The 20756-nt window shown below is 39.9% G+C and overlaps 1 protein-coding gene across 13 annotated transcripts in view; it reads left to right on the forward strand.

The window, feature by feature from the left end:
• The window catches only part of FHIP1A (FHF complex subunit HOOK interacting protein 1A), a 111039-nt gene extending 91247 nt beyond the window's left edge, over window positions 1–19792 (forward strand). For all 13 annotated transcript variants that reach the window (XM_085058500.1, XM_085058494.1, XM_085058495.1 and 10 more), the window contains 7 exons: window positions 4858–5025; window positions 7208–7287; window positions 8714–8901; window positions 9350–10390; window positions 13911–14089; window positions 14379–14517; window positions 18528–19792. In XM_085058500.1, coding sequence (XP_084914626.1) covers window positions 4858–5025; window positions 7208–7287; window positions 8714–8901; window positions 9350–10390; window positions 13911–14089; window positions 14379–14517; window positions 18528–18778 — 2046 coding nt within the window. In that variant the 3' untranslated portion in view covers window positions 18779–19792. The remainder of the gene's footprint in view (window positions 1–4857; window positions 5026–7207; window positions 7288–8713; window positions 8902–9349; window positions 10391–13910; window positions 14090–14378; window positions 14518–18527) is intronic.
• Window positions 19793–20756: the final 964 nt, after the last annotated feature.

A 20756-nucleotide genomic window follows, 5' to 3' on the forward strand; every position in this document is an offset into this window, starting at 1 on the left:
CAGATTAGAATGAGCATCTTTATAAATATCCTACTAGACTGTCAGTTCCCATTTAGGAATAATACCATCCTTCATCTTACTGAAAAGCATTTGGACAGCTGCTTAAAAACATGTAAACCAAGTGTCACTGGAAAACTTATAATAGTCTTGTGCTTTGCAGGAGCCCATTAATAGCTACAAAACTTAATTTTACCAGCAATGATGTGGATATAAGTAAAGATGCCTCTCACTTCTTACACCAAACGTGCAGTTCAATTGAATTTTAGCCTGGTATAACCTAAGCAGTTTATAAGCGTAAGCTGAAGGAAGGTGAAGCAGTTTGGGTTTTCTGGTTCCCCCAACATCCTCTGTCCCTGATCCTGCTTGTCGCTCTCCCTTTTGCCAGGACAGCTGTTCATGCTTGAAACTGATTGAGGTTAAAACTCACCTTTACTTCTGTATAGCTCTAATCTGAATCAATTTCCTGATCCAATTCATCGTGCAGCGAAGTGAAGCACGAACCCTTCTGCCTGTAGAAGCAGGGGACAAGAAGTTGAAAATTATTAGAAGAGACTGGAAATGGTTGGATTTTTTTTTATCAGTGAGGTGAACTTTTTCAGGTTAAAACTGCTTGTGGGTGGATCTAGAGGATAAGTTCAAATAAGATAATTTGTGGTCTTTTCATGGGCAATATGAAGTACTTGTAAGAAGGGATATGTGATGGAAAGGAGGAATCACATAGGCATATTCCTGTAAGTGGGCATGAAGCTGTAAATTAGAAAATATATTGTGTGGTTCCCAAGGGAAGATGGCCAGTAGTAAAGAATTAGCAATTGGTCTAAAACAGGGAGGGTAATATATTAAACTGAACTCGCAAAGACAGTAATTTCTAGCTCCTTGCTATTACTTGGCACAGTAACTTGTAAAAGCTGGATCTCTTTACAGTGTTCTGCCTCACCATCTAATCAGTCATCACAGGAGGCGAGAAAAGATTTGCTAAAAATTATTACATAATTATGGAAGGGTATTACATGGCTAAAAGTGGCTTTCTCTTTTCAAAAATCTCCAGTCGAGTATCTGTCTGGCTATGAAGACTCTCAGCCAGTCCTTTTTGTTGCAGTTTACATCTCAAAAATTATCTGTAACAGCTGATTTTTATAGAATAACATGTGGGTGAGGTTTTTTTAATCATATTTTTAGATAGACACTTCATATGTATATAAAAAAAAATCCAGCAACTTTTAATTGTTACAATTGTGGATAATCAAAATAAAAATTGTGGAGTAGTGGTCTGATTAATGCAATGGACATGATTTTTTATTAGTATTTTTTTAATACTATTATTTTAAGAACAGAAATATCCTTTAGCAGAAAGTATCTAGTACAGGGGATGCTACTGGTTGGTTTCTGTTTTTGCTGTTGAGGAAGTGGTGGATTTTAATACTGCTGAAATACCTTTATCAAAAACATGGCCTGAAATTTAATTGCTTAACAAAAGGCTTTTCTAGAAAGCTACCATGTTTTGATTTTATTAGGCTCCCTTTGTTATACTATTTTTCATGACATTTGAATTATCAAAGGTGAAGAATTTTCAAATTTAGTATCAGATTTGTGTAAGTTTTGACTTGCTTTATATCATCTTTTCAAAGATGTTCAGTTCTGAGGGCTAGTAGCTAAAAGCTTACTTGGACAAATGATACTTAATCATTGTTTACAATAACAGTTTTTGTAAAGCTGCCTCAGGATTTGACTGTAGTGGACATACTTGACATGGGTAGTACCTGTTTGGAGTTCTCTGGGAACATTTGTTCTTTTGTTGTTTATCTGAGTACTGATTTGAATTTATTAGAAATTATTTCCCTCTTCCCCCAAATCTGCCTCATGAGACATTTGTTTAAGAAGAGACAGCCAGCAGGTAGTCTGAATGAAGCTTAATAGCATGGCTTTGGTATCGTAGAAAACAGAGATCTTCAATAATAACTGCACAAATTGAGCCAGTCTCACTTTCAACACTCCATGTTTTATGTATGATGCAGTCTGTAGAGAAGGTGTGCAAAGTTAAAAGGATTTTTGCTGGGGCTGGGTTTAGCCTCGTCTAACTGATTTCTCCAACGTCCTTCTCTAGTTAATTGCAAAAAGAGTCTGTTCTCCAGAGGCTCAATCAGAGCAGACTAATGTATCCCGTAGAGTAAAGGGAAAATTAGCCTCGTGGAGTTAAAATTGGCTTTCTTGAATACTTCTCTAGGTGCGTTGAATCTTCAGAAGCTACATTCTCACCGTCAGATATGCTAAAAGGGAGAAGCAAACCCAGAATGCAAGGTGGCAAAATAACATAAAATTGGAAAAGCACAGACATCTGCTTGCCAGGTTAATCGATCTTTTTCCTAAGCTGCTTGCATTTAAGTGCCCCAACGCAATATTTTTGTTTCATTTGCTCTGGCAAGGAAGCAGAAGGTTGATCTCCTTGCTGGTTTGTAGGGACAAGTTGTACACAAAGGCACACTGAGAGAGCACTGGAACTTCTGGAACGTGAGAGCGTTAAATTTGCTCATGCAACTTCAGCTTGCCTGCTTTGAGTGTTGCACAGTGAGCTGCAAAATAGACCTTAGCTTCATTTATTGAGGAAATTTGAAGGAGTGTTGTGGATAAGGCAGTGTGTTCTCACTGAAAATTGAAGAAGATTCTGACAAATCCATTTAAATCTTGACAAAACTTAGTCATCTTCTCTCTCTCTTGGAAAATGGTTAATCAGATTCACCAACTTTTTTCCCAAGAAGAAATAAAAATTAAGTGTAGTGTGGTACCCTGCACAAAACCCCTCATTTCAAAAAATTAAGATTTAACAAGATTACAAGTAACTCCTGTGTGAACTATTAGAGCTTCATTAATCATTGGTTGTTTCTTATAGCTCTGCTTAGTGGTATCAGTGAAGTGTTGGCTATTAAACATGATTTCATTTCATTACTAGTGCCCAAGCTGTTACGAGCACTGAACATGCTCTCAGAATGTAGCATTTCTTTTCTAGTCTCCAGCTGGCTTTCTTCTTCTTCTGCTCTTTGTTTCATTCATGTTAGGCACTTTAAAAAGCATGTGGGTTTCTCTTGCTGATAGAAATGTAGGATGAGTTGTCCAAAGAGTATGGGTTTTAGAAAAAGGTCGCTGCCCTTGTGAATCTGCTGGCTTTTCTTGCTTTCACGTACAGCTTCAGTATTTGATACATATACATTCTGTCAGCAAATGTTGGTGAAACTTGTAGCCAAGAATGTGCTTCTTTTTCCCCGTAAAGGATGAAGAAGTGACGTGGAGATATAATGATGTATTACTTCTGTCTGGCCTTTCCTTGGCAGACAGTTTAAACTTGTCTATGAAGTGTATGGTGTCATAATGATGTCACATGATGGATTCCTTAGGCTTTGCTTTTTACCACTCACTGCTATAAAAAAAAGGGGGGAGGGAACCCAACAAAAAAAGGTGAGAAAAGCCATTTCTTAGGACGACACTAGCTTCCATCAGAAAGCCATTTGTTTCTATAGCACAAGTCCCCAAAACTATTGTAAGAAAAAAAAAGTTTCTGATTGGAGCTGAACTGCTTCTGTTTCCTGATGAAAAATTCAACTGTTGCTACTTCACAGGTGTTTTGTTTCTAATGCCAGAATGAACTAGTATCTCACTGTATTAATAATGAATATTAGAATAAAGCTTCAGACTGAGAGTGATTCGCTGACCTTAGCTTTAGAGGTTCTCTCTCCATAAGGTCTGCAGGCTGCGAGCCCCATTCCTATGTTCTGTGTAACCAGCCAGAAGCAGCCTGTGATCTTAAATGCTTTAAAGAGAATGTTTGCATCATGACATTACTGTGTACATGGCTAACATGCAGCATAATGGAACAGGGATTTTAATATTTACAGCATGTTACGTAAATGTTGCCCTTCTGACTATTTTCTAAATCCTCTTAGGTCTTAAGTGACAGCTTTGATTTTTTTCTTTTTTTAATAAAATCAGTCTTTTCATTTATCCAGCTAAGTTTGGTAAACAAAAGATGTTTAATACTTCCTTTCATATAGACAGATTCTTGTATTTAAGGGTTTATCTTTGTGCACTTAAGCTTATTAGGTTTCTGGGTAACTATTTAAAAAACGCTGAGTTTGCAAGAGCAGTACGTGGTGCAGAGGTGGGTTTTGGAATTTTCTGTGCTTTGCCAGTGTATACTGTGAATAGATAATCTCCAAGGGATTACAGTAAGCAGAGCAGCGTGGGTTATGGTATGCAAATGTCACATGGATCGTGAATTCTATTTTGATCTACTAATAGTCAGTAGTGAAAATTTTGGGTTGGGTTTTATGTGTGAATATATTTGTATGTATACTCCTTTTAAACATTGAGTAAAATGTCGAATAGTGCTGTGGCAAAATAAAAAGGAAAGTTATGACAAAATTCTGGAGATCTATGGGGATTTTCTCTTTAAAGCTTCATGACCATGACTTTGTACTGTACGTTGATTGTGCTCTGACGTTTATTTTTAATTAAGTGGTAGATGCAGGCATTCACAACATCTAAAAATGCTTCTGAGGGATAACAGAAGTGTGGTGCAAAGGGGATGCAAATGGGCAGGAAGGCGGTGTGGATCTTTCTAGCATGATTTGCTTCTTTGATTTTCAGTATGTGTGAGATCTGGGGTGTCAGTTTAAGGGAGGATGTTTTTTCCTGGGAATGCAAGACAGGTAAGACATGGGCTCAAAATGCCAGCGAGGCAAATGTGAGAGTGGCAGTGTCATGGATGGGGAGCTTTGTTGGATATACAATCACAGAGGATGGATGGATATTTTGTGTGTTATTGTGGAATATTTATGTTTGCATTTACATTACTTTTGCATACAGGTGACTGTGGAGGAAGTGATGACTACTACTGCATACCTGGATCTCTTCCTGCGCAGCGTTTCAGAGCCAGCCCTCCTCAAGATTTTCCTTCGTTTTATTTTGCTGCACCGACATGAGAATGTGCATATCCTGGATACACTTACCAGCAGAATCAACACACCATTCCGGGTAAGACAATACTCAGCACGGATGTAGGTTCAATATTTAAACAGGAGATTTCATATATTACAGTTGGGTACTTGTTTAGCTGGGAATTTTGTCCCCTCCACTCAATGGTGATTTCTCCACCATCTCAGTTGTTTTGTGTCTGTGTGTGTGTGTGTGTTATGACACTTAGCAACCACTATACAAAGCTGATTTACCTGTGAGGTTGTTTCACACATGTGGAAGTGGGATAGAAGTAGATGAGGGCTCTGGAAGTCTGAATTCTGTTAGAAGATAGAAGGTAAATTTGGAAGCATTTTTATTCTGAACAGTGCTGGATTAGCGCTGTCATAGATAAGTCTCCCTGGGACTTATAAATATGCTCGTGGTGAGGAGAATTTTTGATTTTTGGATTTTTGCCAAGCAACAAGCATTTTCAAATAGTCCATCTGGGGAAACAATGGGAGCCCTCCAAGGATGTCTCCAAATGGATCCCAGTTGTTAACTGTGACCTCACTGATGTATTTCTCAGGAGTCTAGTCTGTATTACTGTAGCATGTTTACCTGACTATAATGTTGCCTGCTTTATTTGATAAAAAGAATGTGCTTTCTTGCTCAAGTGATGAGGCTGCTGCTTCCTTCTGTTTGCCTTCACTTCCCTGTGCAGTAGGGTTTGTCTCAGATTTGTCAGATTTGTCAGATTTGTGCTGAGCCTCTTCTCAGCCTAGGCACAGTGCACCACAGTGGCTGGAGAGCTGCCTGCCAGAGAGAATAGTTAGCTTTGCCAGCAGTTGGGTCTTCTGGATGAGAAAATGAGCACTTGTTGCACTGGACTACCCTTCTGAGCCTTGCTTGACTGGCAGCCTTGGCTGACTCTTGGGTGATGCACAGCTTCATGGATGAAATTAAGAAGAATACTATTTTAGTGCAAGTGAATGCTTAGAATGTGCAATAATGTTTTAGAGAAGCCAGAACACCAGCATGTGCATTAAATTTGTGTATTAGGGACAGTAGCTTCATCTGAAAATTGTTTTGAAATATAAGTGCATGCAAATATCAATATATACTGCTGTTAGTGCATCTCTAAGGTGGATTAACTCTGAAAACTGAAACAGTTCTGTCAACAAAATGCAAATGCTGTTGTCTCTGCTAATCATTAATTACTGTTCCATAGGCGAACGAGGTGGGAATTGTAAAGAATTCTGCAGCCCTGAGCAACTCAGGATCTCAGCCAAAATGGTTCTGTGATGCTAAAGGAGTTTTCTGCAGTATAGCTCAGCCAAGTGCAAACATAGCACAAAAGCTGTGTACATTACTATTGATGAAAATACTGATTAATAATTCACAGAACCAAACTTATTTACAGACAGGTGCCCGAAAGGACTTGTAGAAATACTATCCTCTTCTTCTCTTGAGTGTATTTAAAATCTTGTCTTTTTACACAATACAAAAATAAACTTAGATTTATTTATTCAGAAGATTCCAGATTTGCAAATGGTTGCAAACACTAATGATTACTATTTTCCTGTAAACTGAAATTTCTTGAATACAGGATAATTTGAGGCAGCAGGAGGTGTTTTTGAACTTTCATGGCATGAAGAAAAGTTATACTTGACTCCCTGCAAATTTCACAGAGAAAAGGAGATTTCCTGTTTTTCTCCTCTGTCCCTCCCCCGGTTAAAACATACCTTTCATGCAAGAGTCTGACTTCTTCCAAAGGCTTGTTGGGAAGCTCTTCAACCAGTCAGCTTCTTGAAAAGCAGAACACTAACCATTCCCTATACCTTAAACAACAGGAACCTGAGGTGATTTATGACCTTTTTTTTGGAAAAGACCTTTAGTTGCTTCAAATTCTGTGTCAGAGGTAAAAACTAAAACACTCTATTGGAAGTTACAGGGTTCAGTTCATGCTAAGTCAGCTTAAAATAATAATAAATTTGAATAATATTTAAGACTGCTTTCTTTAATAGCTTATTTGAAGGAAAAGTCTGTATTGTATTTTGTTAAAATGTAACATATTACATGTGTAGCTCTAAACAACTTAAAAAAAATCAACTCACAGGGTGCTGATGAAATGAAATACCATTCTAAGAGTGTCTTATAAAGCATGATGTTCTGGCAGAGTCATTTTGTAATGTTGTACGCAGGGAAGATTGGAAAGATGCAATTTCCAGATCAAAGTCTGACAACGTTTATCATTTTCCAGCTCTGTGTGGTCTCCTTGGCATTGTTCAGAACGCTCATTGGCTTGCATTGTGAAGATGTGATGTTACAGCTAGTTCTAAGGTAAAGCCCAAACTCCTTTTCCCATTCTTCATCCTAACTGTGGGACATATGATCTCTGTCTGTGGATGCAGAGCTGGATGGGAGTTCTCCAAGAGAGCAGAAATTCAAGCAACTACAGAGATAAGAATATTTATGATCCTGACAAAAGTCTACCAGACCTGACGAAATGTGATTTACATCCTGAGATCTCCAGAGCAAGAGATTTTTCTTGTGATTTATTTCTGTAAAAGTGAGAGAAGCTAAGAATATATTTATCAACTCTGAACTCCTTATTCCCTGCTTCTAAATGCATAATTCTTCTCTCCTGCATGTTTTCTCTAGTGTATTATGCACTGTGATACAGACCTATGTACTTGCTTGCAGCTCCCACCCTTCTTGTTGTTTTCCGCCTCTTTGATTCCTCTCTCAATGAGAATACTTCAGGTTCCTGAACAATTGTAGGTAGATTGTGTGATGTACTAAATGCAGTGATTATTTTTGTTTTTAACTTGTGAATCTATACATTGCTTCAAAATACTTACAAATTTTTGTGTTTATTAGATGAGAACTGGTTATTTATTTGAAAATATTGGTGTAACTGACTTGGGCTTTTAGCATTGTAGATCACATGAGTGTTCCAGATACTGTCTGTCTTTCCACACACAGGCATTAAGGTGAAATTCCCTATAGATCTGTCAGTTGTGCCTGGAAATACTGCTAGGACCACTGTGAATACAAGTATGTCACCACTCTAGCATTAGAGTGCTGTGGTTGATCTTTTTGTTTCTTTAGGGAATCCTTTAGAATTTATTTGCATTTTAAATGGGAAATTGTTGGTCTAGTTAACACTGAGGCTCTTACAAAAGCACTTTTAAAAAGTAAAACAAAAGTGCTCTACAGAAGTTCAACATGAGACTGTGCTTTCTCTATTCCTTAGCTTCCTCAAGTATTTTCCCTCCTCTGCCTAAGAGCTCAGTCTTGATCTACTGTGGTAAAACACTTGGATGACCCTTCTCTCCTTTGTATCTGGTTGCTTGCCTGGCAAATTGCCTCTCTGGATTTCCCAGGGAAACAAATAAATTGAGGATTCTGAGACAGAACTCATTCATAGTCAGACCAAACCATCCTGCTGGCCTTTGACATCTGCTCGTCCCATACTCCTTCCATACTTTATTACAACAGGTTTGCTCCCACCTGCAAAGGATTCCCTGTTCAGATGCAACTGGCCTTCTATCTCTGCTCGACAGCTCCTCATCAAACCAAGCGTCACAATATGAAGAGTCATGGTTTCATGCTCTTGAGAGGTTTAGAAAATGGATCACTCTAAATGTTATTATTACTGGTTCCTTTCATTTGAGAAGGCAGGAAGGTGGGAAGGGAACTCTGTATGTGGTTGCTTTCTCTAACATGAAAGGATGAAAACTAATGCTGGGCACTGCTATTTCAGGTATCTGATCCCCTGCAACCACATGATGCTGAGCCAGCGCCGTGCTGTGAAAGAGAGAGACTGTTACTCTGTATCTGCTGCAAAACTGCTGGCCCTGACGCCGCTCTGCTGCTCCACTGGAATCACTTTGACACTTGAAAGCCAAGGAAAAGATTATATTCTATGGACAAAACCAGCACAAACTAAAGGTAGCTGGTGCTCAGGGGAAGACCAAGTCATTGATTGAGCTTGATCTGGTAGTACCTTATGGGAGGTCCTGGAAAAAAATGGGAGGGCAAGGAAGCCTGGACTAGAAAGTTTAATTCCTTCCATATGTCCAGGTCTATTTTAACAGCTATCCAGGTTGAATATGTATTCATGAAAATGGTGTACAGATACATGGCAGCAACTCTGGGCACTTCAAAGCAGTTGCTGCTTTAAAGTTTAAATGCAGGCTGCTCTCTTAGAAATCTTGAGTTACAGCTCTGTCTTTGCAATAGGAAAAAGTCGTGTGTTTATGAGTTGTTGTGTTGAACCAATTAGGCTTTGGTCTCCCTGCCTTATTGGATGGTTAAAGCCTCTACCTGCAATGTCTTAGTGGGTGCCTTGCTGGAGAAAATTTGATATACCACTCATTATATGAGTCTTTACTTCCAGATCCTGGTAGATGCTCTTCTGAATCTGCTTGCATTGTGGAATATGGAAGGGCTGTGGACATCAGCTACTTGCAGTACCTGGGGGAAGCTCAAGAAGCCATCATCCAGTGCTTGAAAGATTGTAAGGTTTGGTCTGCCTTGTATGATGGAGTAAATCCTGACCCAGACACCTTTATCCAGACACTTGCAGAGGAGAACAGTACAGATGTAGAGCACCCCATGTTTCGCCTCCAGCAAAGGACACCTAGCACATGTAGCTCTGCTCAAGCAACTCCATTCAGTGAGAAGATGCAGCTGGAGCTAGAATGGGATGATAGCTATGACACAGGAATTTCTCCTGGTTCTAATGTGAGCTCACCACAACCATATGATGATCTGGGAAGCACAGAAATGCAGCCACCTGCAGAGCCACCAAAACACATTCAAGAAATGAAAAAAAATGCTCTTATGCTCATCAAAGGCTCTTACATAGAGGAGTCAGACTTTCAGGATGATGTTATGGTTTACAGGTTATGTGCCCAGAAGGATACTCAGGATGATGACTGCTCCAAGGAGAAAGCTTTAAATGTAGCCAGAGAACACAAGGTCCAGAGCCAGACAGTAGTCAACGGGTCTCTTGCAAAGACTCAGCTGGAAATGGACTTGGATGAGCACACTAAGACAAATTCAAGCTCAACTAAAGGTGTAATGAGAGAACAAATAAACCAGAAAATGACTGAGATTGATCCACAGCCAGACTTAGAGTTGAAGATTTCTTCTCAGGAGGCAGATTGTAACTTAAGTGTAAAACTGCTGAGCACAGATGGTGAGGATTTCATTGCACAGTATGACAGAATTATTAAGGAACTGGATCCAAACAGTGCAAGCTTGGAAGAGCAGAAGTTGGATGCTCCTGACCCTGTCTCTCCAGCAGAGGAGGAGGAAGACTTTGAGAATTTCTCAGCAGATACCCCTTCTGCAGAGAGCATATCATCTCCCTTTGGACCAAAGGAGGACATCTCTCCCAAGCACTCTTCCAGGAGCCAGAGTGCTCCATTTACAGGTGGAGTGTCCTGTTAATTACATACATAAAAAATATAGGAAGGCATGCTGACTAAAGGCAGCCAAATGAGATCACACTGTGTGGCACACAACACAAGCATAGAGCAAAGAAGAGTCCTAGCACTAAACAGCGTATAGCCCAAATAGCTGAAACCACTCCAAAGAGAGTGAGAGATCCAATGTGAAAATACAGGAGAGTCATAAGTGTGGTGAAAACAAATGGTAGTTTTTTCAGGGTTTTTTTTCTGACTGCTTTTTCTTTGTAATTGTTTAAAACATTGAGCAGCGGTCATGTTGTTTGTATGTGAGAGCTCTGTCACTCCAGAGGAAGCTTTTGCAGTTGAAAGGTGTTTGGAATAGCTGTTCTAATGTACAGAGCCTAGGTAAATAATTTACTTTCATCTCTGATGGGATGGATGCGACATCGTGGTGCCATTTTTCCTCTCTCTGCTATTCCACATCGTAGCACGAGGTGTCAGCACTGGTGCCGTGTCTGTGCGTGCCTGTCTCCATGCTCTGCCCTGGCTTCCTGTTCTCCAGTGTCAGGCCTGCCCTCGCTGTTGGCATGCTGTTCTGTCTAGTGCCAGGCAGCAATTTAAGATTGGTCTCTGCTGGCTATCCAAGCTATTCAGGAATGACATTACTACTGGAGATCAGAGTGGGCTTTTGATCTGTATTTGTACAGCTCCTTGCACTGCAGGCTCTGGCCTTTAATTAGGTCTCCTAGATACTGGAGTAATGCAAATAATAAAAAATAATCATGTACTAGGTTTTCTCACTCAAAACAAAGCCTCTATAAGATGGCTTCTCATTCATTTGGAGGGGGAAAACATGTGTTCATTGACAAGCAGCCCTTTCTGGTCAGCTGTGGCCAGAATGCCTGGCACTGTTTCTTAATTGAAAGATCCAGTCTGGTTTTCAATTAATTTGCTATTTTTGCTGTGGTGGCAATTTCCTTGTATCAGAAGCTAATTGCATGCAAATCTGTTTCCCATTATCTGCTGTCAAATGTAGCTCAAAAATGTTGTCTTTGTCTCTCATTCTTCATCTAGTCCCTCCCTCCATTTGTTCTTTTTCAAAAACCCACCCCTCACCCAAACCCACAAAAACCCCAAAACTAAGGAAAATGAAGATAAAAAGCTAAGCACAATAAGCCTAGATGTGTGGTACCCCTCTGCAATATGTTTTACTCTTAGACTCCTTACCTTGCTTTAATGGAGATCTTAGTGGTTACATGTAAGGAGGTGTACTCATAACAACACCTTGGAAATGCTAAAATTGGAGGCCTTTCAAAGATACTAACCTGGTCTAGTGGAAGGTGTTTCTGGCTAGGGCAGGGAGCTTGGAACTAGATGGTCTTTAAGATCCCTTCCAACCCAAACCATTCTGTGATTCTATATCTAATTTGGAATGCTGTATTGTGTTTGTAGATGTGTTTGATAAAGTTTTACTGCTTTTACTGTTTTGGGATGGCGATATGGGATGAGGCCTCTCTCTGCAGAATCAAATAACCTGACAGAAGTTTCCCACAGCCAGTAAGTGTCAGCAGTGCAAAGATGTTCTCTTCAGGCCTATGGATCTGTGAAGAAAATATTTTCTCAGTGTCTTACATCCACTGTAAAAGTGTTAAACACTATCATCCCTATTTTCAGCTCTGATGTTCAGGAACAGGAGTTTATAATTTGCTCCCTCCCTCTCCATGTATCAGTGCTTGACTTCATGGCCATGAAAGGAGTAATTTTTTGGTTTCTCATCTAATTACCCCATTTCGTACAAGGCTTCTAAACTCTGCTTACATCCTCTGATTCTCATTTCAATAAGTTTTTGGGGGTAAAAGTCATACTATCACTGAGAAATTTTTTTATGTATTTGGTAACCTCTTGCAATGGCAAGCAGCAGTTGTTACAAGTACAGCTTTACCTACTCAGCTTTGAAGTGTGTTACCTAGAGAAGAGAAACAGTGACACATCTCAACTCCTTCTCCTGCCATCCCTTTTGATACAGCAGGGCTCCCCTCAGGAGCTCTGTGAAAATGTCACCTTGAATGCCATAGGTTATGTTGAGACAGAAGAAACTGTGTCTCAACAAAAGGGTTTCAGGCTGCTCCACTGGGCTCTGATGGCTGTCAGGTGGTTGAAAGGCAGCAGCCACATAAAACCTTGTCAACAGTGGCTCTCCCACCTTTCCTCTTACAAGTGGAGCTGTGCCAGCATTAGCATTGAGACATGAGTCTGGAAGGAGTGCTTGCTTTGTACTTACAGTTGCTGTAAAGCATGACAGATTCCAGCCTTAAGTGGAGCTCTGTTAAGTGGAATGGCAACAGGGGCACTCCTCATTTGATCCTTCCTGTTGCACTGGCCCAGAACTGCCTTAGCCTGTGCCGCAGTTTCCAGCAGCACATTGAACTGGGCTGCAGTGTGCCCAGCCAGCTTGGATGGGAGCCATGTGCAAACTGAGGGGAGCTGGAATGGGCTTGGATTATGGCCACCTGCTTGACCCTAGAAATGCCCATGGCATGCATCTTCTGCCAGGTTGGAGGGTGGGATATTCAAACTTAGCACTGTTAATCATCCAGGGATTCTTCTGTATGGTTTTCCTAGCTCTTATGCAACTAGAATAGTGTGGTGGGACTGTGGGTGGACAAGGGACATTTTTAAGGCTTGACTTGTGGTTAGGTCACTCATAGAGGCTGCCTCAAGCATCTCCCCAGCTGTGTGGTCTAACAGTATAATATTTAGTTGAAGTCATTCTCAGCCTTGCAAAGGTTTCTTAGGCTTGAGCACTAAGGGTTCATGTACTTCATAGTAAATGCTTCTGTATTTCAGTGGTTGTCCTTCAGCATGAATACACAAACTAAAGCTATTATTTATTGGTGACATTTATATAATAACGCCTATGTCTACCAGCAATTATGTTTATAAATCTATTTTATTGTCTTCCCTGCTTTGTGTGACTGTTTGCCGTACTGAAAATGCCTTTTCTTGTGATGGGGACTATCACAGCTTGATTTTTATGTTTAGAATAGCATTTTCATATTTTCTTTAGAACACCAGTTTTTTTATAAGACAAGAAAGCTATCCATAATTTACTTTGCTCAGTCCTTACATAGAAATCAGGCACAGGAAGAGTAAAAAATAACAGATTCTACTTGCATTAGAGCTAGTAGTACCATTCCAATTTATTCAAGAGGAATAGAGTAGTAGCATGTAATGTCCTAGACTAAATCCTTATTGGCACATGCAAAGTAGAATAGTCACACAAGTTAAATATGCCATTAATAAACTAATTGTCTAGGTAGCAAATGTGCTGCCAACCACAAAGCTTTTAACACCTCTGTTAAGTCTGCTTTGTCTGTTCTGCTACAGTTTGGGTTTTCTCCCTGCTGTCTTTAATTAGTGTGTGAGAGGTCTAATTTGGTTGGTTATCATGGTCAAAATTCCCTTTAAATGCCTTTTTCTGAAAATCTTACAGTTTTTCTTCTGTGAAAACAAAAGCACTGGTTCCTTCTTATTTTCTTGCAGGACCATTCATCAGCGTAGTGTTGTCAAAGCTGGAGAACATGCTGGAGAATTCCTTGCATGTGAATTTGCTGCTTATTGGGATTATTACTCAGCTGGCAAGTTATCCACAGCCTCTTCTTCGCTCCTTTCTGCTCAACACCAACATGGTGTTTCAGCCCAGCGTGCGATCTCTCTATCAGGTATTTAGCACAGGTGTTGGCCATGCCTACTGGAGCAGTGTCTTTGGTGTCTCCTTAAACCTTACATTAGCTCCTTTCAGTTTCACATGTACCTTCCCTACCTGTCTGAGAGCTTCTTATTTAATTTCCATGTTTTAATTACATTTGTGCAAAGAACTGGAAGCTCTATAAAACCATAGCTTTTGTCAGAACTCTATTTTAATGCATGTTCAGAAAGCCAGAGTATTCAGTCTGTGGCTACACTGGGAGCAAAGGAGGAAGAAGTAATTGTTACTGTTTTATTTTGCAGGTGCTGGCATCTGTGAAAAATAAGATTGAACATTTTGCTTCCATTGAAAAAGACTTTCCAGGTCTTCTCCTGGAGGCTCAGCAGTACTTGCTTTTTCGTGTGGACATGTCTGATGCTGCGGAAGAATTGCTCACCAAAGGTAAATGTTAACCATGCCCAGAGGAGGGGTGGGTGGAATGACTTACTAGTTACCTCTCTCCTTTTCTCCAGATGATTAACAGAAGGTATGGTGTGGTGTGAATATCATTAATCAGATGTGTCCTCCTGACTTTAAACTAATGATGCTCAGTAGACCACACTGTATGGGTCTACTTGGATATACTTCACTTTTTAGAAGCTTTTATTTGTTATATAAAATGTCTGTTTAAAGAAGTAACAAAATCAGTTCTTGGCTTGCTGTCAGTAAACAAACTCACTTTCAAAGCGTGAGATGAGGTGGCATATGTGCATGATTTCATTTTATTTTTAACTTGACCTTCAGCTAGTCATTGGTTCTTTTTTGATAAATGTTAGAGAGGACAGAAGTCCAGGATGAATTGGTTTCTGCAACAATTGAATAAGGCTTGGTATCGTGGTTTGGACTACCACTGAAGGAGATAAGACATGGAAAGTTTTCTGAGTAATATCTTTCTTGTACGACAAACAAAGCAAAACAAACAGAAAAAACCAAAAGGTGTGTGTCTAAGAGCAGTGGTGAGTTATACAGGTATCATCCCACCAAGACAGCTCTGGAGGGGACTCTGTAACATCTGCTGCTTCTCAAGCACAGTGCACACTGCACCTGTCTTTCCAGTTACCAGTATTTACTTATACCACCGTGGGGCAAGCTAGTGAAAAATAAACAAAATGAAGAGTCTTAGCTGCTAAGAACCTTCCAAACACAGCCAGGCAATGGGTAGAGTTGAAGCTCTGCCCTGAGGACATGCTTGTTCTCAGCTTGCTGCTGAGCAGGCAGTGTTGGATGCAGGCTTCCCTTAAAAGCCACCTTCCCACTGGACGGGAATGTGTCAAATTTGGTGAGTCATTAAGAACTGACTCTGCAAGAGGGTTCAAGAGAGGTTGCATTTACAGGAATGTGCTTACTCATCATTGGGAGTCAATAACCACCCACTCTGCCCACACTTCTGTGAAGATACCTTTCTTGGATTTCCAGAGATTTGGAAGTCAGGATTCTTCATGTGCCATTTTATTGCTCTTTTCATTTTTCAATAATAATCTTCCTAGTTTCTAGTCAGCATAATCTGTGTTTCTAAGGTTTGCAGTACTTCTAGTCTGTAAAATTATGATCTTGCTAAGGCTGCTTCTTGAAGAATTGATCTGTGGGAGGTGCCTGCTTTAAAATAGCTGTGTACTGCAAATGTCAGTAGTGTTCTAAGCTCTGCATTCTGGTGTCATAGATTAGAAAGCCTTACAATTAGATGGTATTGTAGCTAGCATGTGGGAGATGAGATTAGGAGGCAACATTGAGAGTCCCTTTTTTTCTCAGGTGCTGGCAATAAGAAATTTTACATAATGCATTCCTGATGGCATTTATCTATACTTCCTGTTTGACGTCAGTTTTCTTCTGTAGGCTTCTGAATTTGCCAGGTTGACTCATGCTGGTCATTGTTTAGGAATTTGAAACAGGGCTGCTTAGTCACCCTGTTAATACACTTTCTCTTGTATAGCAGCAACTCCTGCAAAGAAGGCTTCTCATGACAAATAAGTGGAGAGTAAATAAATGTCTGGATAACTGCAGACTTGCTTCCCTACAGGACTGGTTATGCAAGTCATCAAACTGTAATCCTGTGGGAGAGTTGGCTCAGTAACCCATCAACCAATAGTTCATTATATTGATTAAGAAGTGCAAGGTAGAAACTGCTGCAATAATGGTAAATGAAAAAAACCCAAAACCAAACAACAAATTAGGAACTCCCCTAGGACTTCTTTGCATTAGCTTGAATACCACCTCTGACTGTCATACAAATTGGTTGCTCTCTGAGGGATTTTTCCCCTGAACAGAAGTGGTGAATTACCCCAGTGTTCTCTGCAGGTCTCAGCATAGCTAGCCTCCTACAGAATTCACATATGAAAGGCCGAAGCCAAAGTTAGTGGGGAACACAAATGTAAAACTAAAACATTCTAGAGCATTTTCCTTCTCTTTGCAGGGCTGGTCTCTGAAGGTGTTTGAGCAGAAATGGTACAATTTGTTCTTTTTTGCCTGCAGTAGCATGTGGTTTTCTTGCACAGCAGCTTGGGCTCTGGTTACACACGAAAAGCGGTCACGATGTAGATCCCATATGAAAGCTGCCTCTCTTTCAGTGTGTTGGTAACAATCTCCAGAGTATTCAGTTGCTCAGTTTTCAGTTGTATAGCTCAGATTGCATCCTGACCCTAGAAAGTAGTGAGCAATCCTGATCAAAGAAAAAACCAAACCAAATCTCTAGTTCTTAGATTAGCATTCTGTGCTTTTCTGGTGTTTTGGAGTTTTTTTCCCAAACAAGCACTTAAATCTAAACTAAAATTATTTTTAGAAATGTATTGGTTTTGATGTTTTTAAAAGGAAAAGTAAAAACAAAAACAAAGCTTTGACAGTATACTAGCATTCTGGTAATATTGCCTAAACTATTTAAAAAACTTAAAATATTCATTATGAAACGTTTTGACAGTAGAAAATCTGAAAAAAAGTCTTCAGGGGAAGCTTAAAACTTTATCTTTTCATTGTAATCTATAATTTAAGTTGTTTTTCCTCCCACAGTCAGATTTTCCCACAGAATTGAAATTCCTGTACTCTGTCTCTAGTAGATAGAAATGTGTAGAATAACAACATGAATGATTGATGAGTCTGGAGTTGGAAAGGTGTTTTAAACTCGAGAAAAGTACGAGTCTGTTAAATGATTAAGATAAGATTTTTTTTTCAAGTGTTTGGAAGAGTAGAGTAATTCCACTGTGCCTTGGGTGAAGTACAGGCAAGGAACAAAAGTGCAGAGTTGTTGAACAGAGGGATTGCTGTGCAGCATCGAGTGAGGCCTTCATCTACAGCTCCCCCTGTTTGCTGCTTGGAGAGGTTTCAGAGCAAGGCTGGCATCGCTTGAGACTGTTACTTTACCATAAACTGTGTGTGCTCTAAGGGAGACTCCTGAGCACAGCAATGCAGTGTTGGGCTTGTCAGCAGTATGTGAGTTAACAACAGTCCTTTTATTTTTTTTTTTTAATTATTTACTTATACTTCTCAGGAGAACTTGTGAGTTAGGATTTTATCTGTCTCTGCTGTTGGCCTCAATGACACCTTGTAGCAGTGAGTTCTGTCTTGTAGCAGTGAGTTCCACAGGTTAATTTTTCTTTGTAGAGTATTTATTTCCATCAGCATTAAATTTTGTCACCGTTTTAGTTTCACTAAATTAATTGTCATCTAATTAAAGGGCAGTTCTGCTTCAGGTTGAAACAAGGAGCCATTGATTGAAATTTAAGTGCTGCTGTCACTGTAATTCCATGCATTCTGATACTTGAGCTCTGATCCTCTGAACTCTGGCAGCAGAGATCACACAGCAGAGCACACATCGGTTTTTACTTGCTCTGTTTTTAATGCTGCTTTACGGGGAGGTAAGTGTAGTTAGTGGGGCCTGTAGCTGCAGAAAAATACAATTTTTAAATGTTTTTTCCCCTTAGTTTCTAGCTTGCTTCAAACTCATGTGGTATTGTGATAGCTTGGCCTCAAACCCATTGACATGGTGATTCACAGGGAGAGGATTGAGAAAGAGAAGTAAAATCAAAACAACAGTTTGATCTGGGGGAGGGATGGAGCACAGTATTTTTGAAATTGAGATAACCATGCTGGCTCTAGATGAGTAGATATTTGCTGTTTCAGAAGGTAAATCCATATTATGCTTTCCCTTGACTCTTCTTCTGCCCACATATTTCTCTCATCAGAGCTGGAACTGAATAATATATAACCTGGGGAAAGATAGGTAATAATAAATGCAATAGAACCAGGCCACATAGAACTTTAAAATGTTGGATTAGTGGAGTATCCCCCTGCATGATCTGGGTACTACAAATTAGAGCTCTGAACACAATCCTTGTAAACTCGGTTTGGACACTGTACAAATACTCTGTGTGCTTAATATACAGAGTCTTTTCTCTTTCCTCTCCCTCTCCTCCTGTCTTTAGGTAATGTCCAGCACAGCAGCAACACAGGGAAAGGAAGAAATCTCTCTGAAGCCTACCCGGCTGTCCTGCAGCCTTTCCTGGGACAGAAAGGAAAGAAAGGCCTGGCTCATCCCAGCCTTCCTGCGCACGTGAGGAACGCCGTTCTAGCAGCTGCTCTTTTCCCAGAGTTCCTGAAGGAGCTGGCAGCTCTAGCCCAGGAACATTCCATTTTATGTTACAAAGTACTGGGGGATTTTGAAGATTATTATTAGTGGGTTTTTTAAATGTGTTTTTAAAAAGCTTTTGGAGTTTAAACAGATTTTTAATGCAAAGCTGCTTTCAAAAGAAGGTTGTACTTCAATATTTCCTGAAATACTTGATTTGGAGGGGGAAGAAGGAGACAAAATATTATTCCAGTTAGGCCTTAAGATTTCCTTCTGTGCTACATAACTTATTTGACATTTCTGATACTGCACTTACTGCAGCTTCCTTCTTCATCCCTTCCTCTTTACACAGCCACCCTTCTTTAGTGTCACTAATTCCTGTTGAATTTCTGCAATAGACACTTGTAGGCTGGCTAAGAGACACAAGTACATTAGCTTTTTCTGTTCCAGAAATACTCGTCTGATAATTTGTTAGGAGACAAGTTTGTTTGAAGAAACATTGCCCCATGGGGAAGGTTCACAGTATAAATACCTGCAAAATCTGCACAAAACCCCTTTATGTGAAGGGCTGTGCTTCTTGGTGTCATTGTCCTCTTTGCCTCTTCCCTTGCTTCACCCTGAAGCCAGGTTCTTACCAATCCACATCTGAAACCCCCTTTTTAGCTACTGGCTCAGGTTTTCTGAATTCAAGTGATCTTATGTGTAGTAAACCCATGAGGAGCTGAAAGCAGGTGCTGGACCCTACACATACCATATTGCCTTATGTTGCAGACAGATCTGCAGTTCTCAGCTGTTGGGCTTTGAAGTCCAATGAACTGTGTAAGTGGATGTGGATTGCAGACTGCCTGGAATTCTCCTTGTGGTTTCTCAGCATTCCTTGATAACTCCTGCATTGCTACCTAAGCCCACAAGCATGCCTTATTTAGTAAGATTTGCACAAAGTACAAAACAAAATGTTTCTATGCAAGCTGTTATTGGTGTCTAGTTTATTTGTGTGCTTATTTTAATAAGCTAAAAAAGATACTCAGTATCTTTCTGTAGTCTTAAATGGACAGCAGGCTGTTTTTGTCTTTTTTTTGTCTTGTTTTTTATTAAATGAAAAAGGTTTGCTTGCTCCTGAAAGGTGTTCTGTTTTATTGTTAATTTTCTTTGGTCAAGGGGAAGTTAAATACTGTTTGTTTACTTTTAATTTAGGTGTTGACTTTTCCTAATATTGCACTTTTGGGATGGTGAGGGGAGGACTGGACTGTTCACCAGCTGCAGAAAAGGAAGGAGTAATGGGGAAAGCTGTCTGCTGGTGACTAACTGCTTGAGAAAATTCTCTTCTGTGAGTAATGGGCTTCATTAGAAGAACCCAAACATGATGAATTGGTGCATCACCACTGAATTTTGTCTTATCTTAGCCGCATAATTGTGCTTCCAGTGTGTTGTAGTTGGCACATAAAGAGGGGCTTAGCTCAAGAAAGCCTTAAACCCTTTTGCCCGGGATACAAAGTAACAGTGGCTCCAATAAAATGTGAAGAAACAGAAATCAGAAATAACACTTGCTTACGTTAGTTCTCCTGCTCATTGTAATTCCATAATGTGGAATTCCAGTTAATCATATCCTGGTTTTGAAACACACTTTCTCAGAGATTGCAAGGAAAAAAAACACTTTAAAAACAAAAAGCAGACACTGCAGAAGAGTCTAATTAATTGCAGGTCTAATTCCTCTGGAATTTGCAGTACAGTTTAAGCTCCTAAGTCTCCTAAGATAGTTCTGAAAAGTTCTGTCTTTAATGTACAAGCTATAGATTAAAGTGTCTGCATTTGTGTCAGCCTGTTGCAGGCTATTCCTAGGGAAAAAAAATCCCAAAGTCTACCTCTAACAAATCACCTCCAGAACTTCTCTGGGTTCATCTTTACGTGTTTGCTGCACAGTCTTCACTTCCATGATGGCTGGGGGTGATGTTGCTTCCTAGCTGCCCTCTCTGTGGTTTGCTTTCATTTGTAAATGAGTTAGTTTTTTAGGTGCCATTGCATCACCGTTCTGTAAATCACCTAGTGACCTCCACATGGCGCTCTTTCACCTCAAAAGCTTTTGTGG

The sequence above is a fragment of the Lichenostomus cassidix genome, chromosome 4, assembly GCF_008360975.1.
Source record: "Lichenostomus cassidix isolate B80296 chromosome 4, HeHo_3.0, whole genome shotgun sequence".
Lineage (NCBI taxonomy): Eukaryota > Metazoa > Chordata > Aves > Passeriformes > Meliphagidae > Lichenostomus > Lichenostomus cassidix.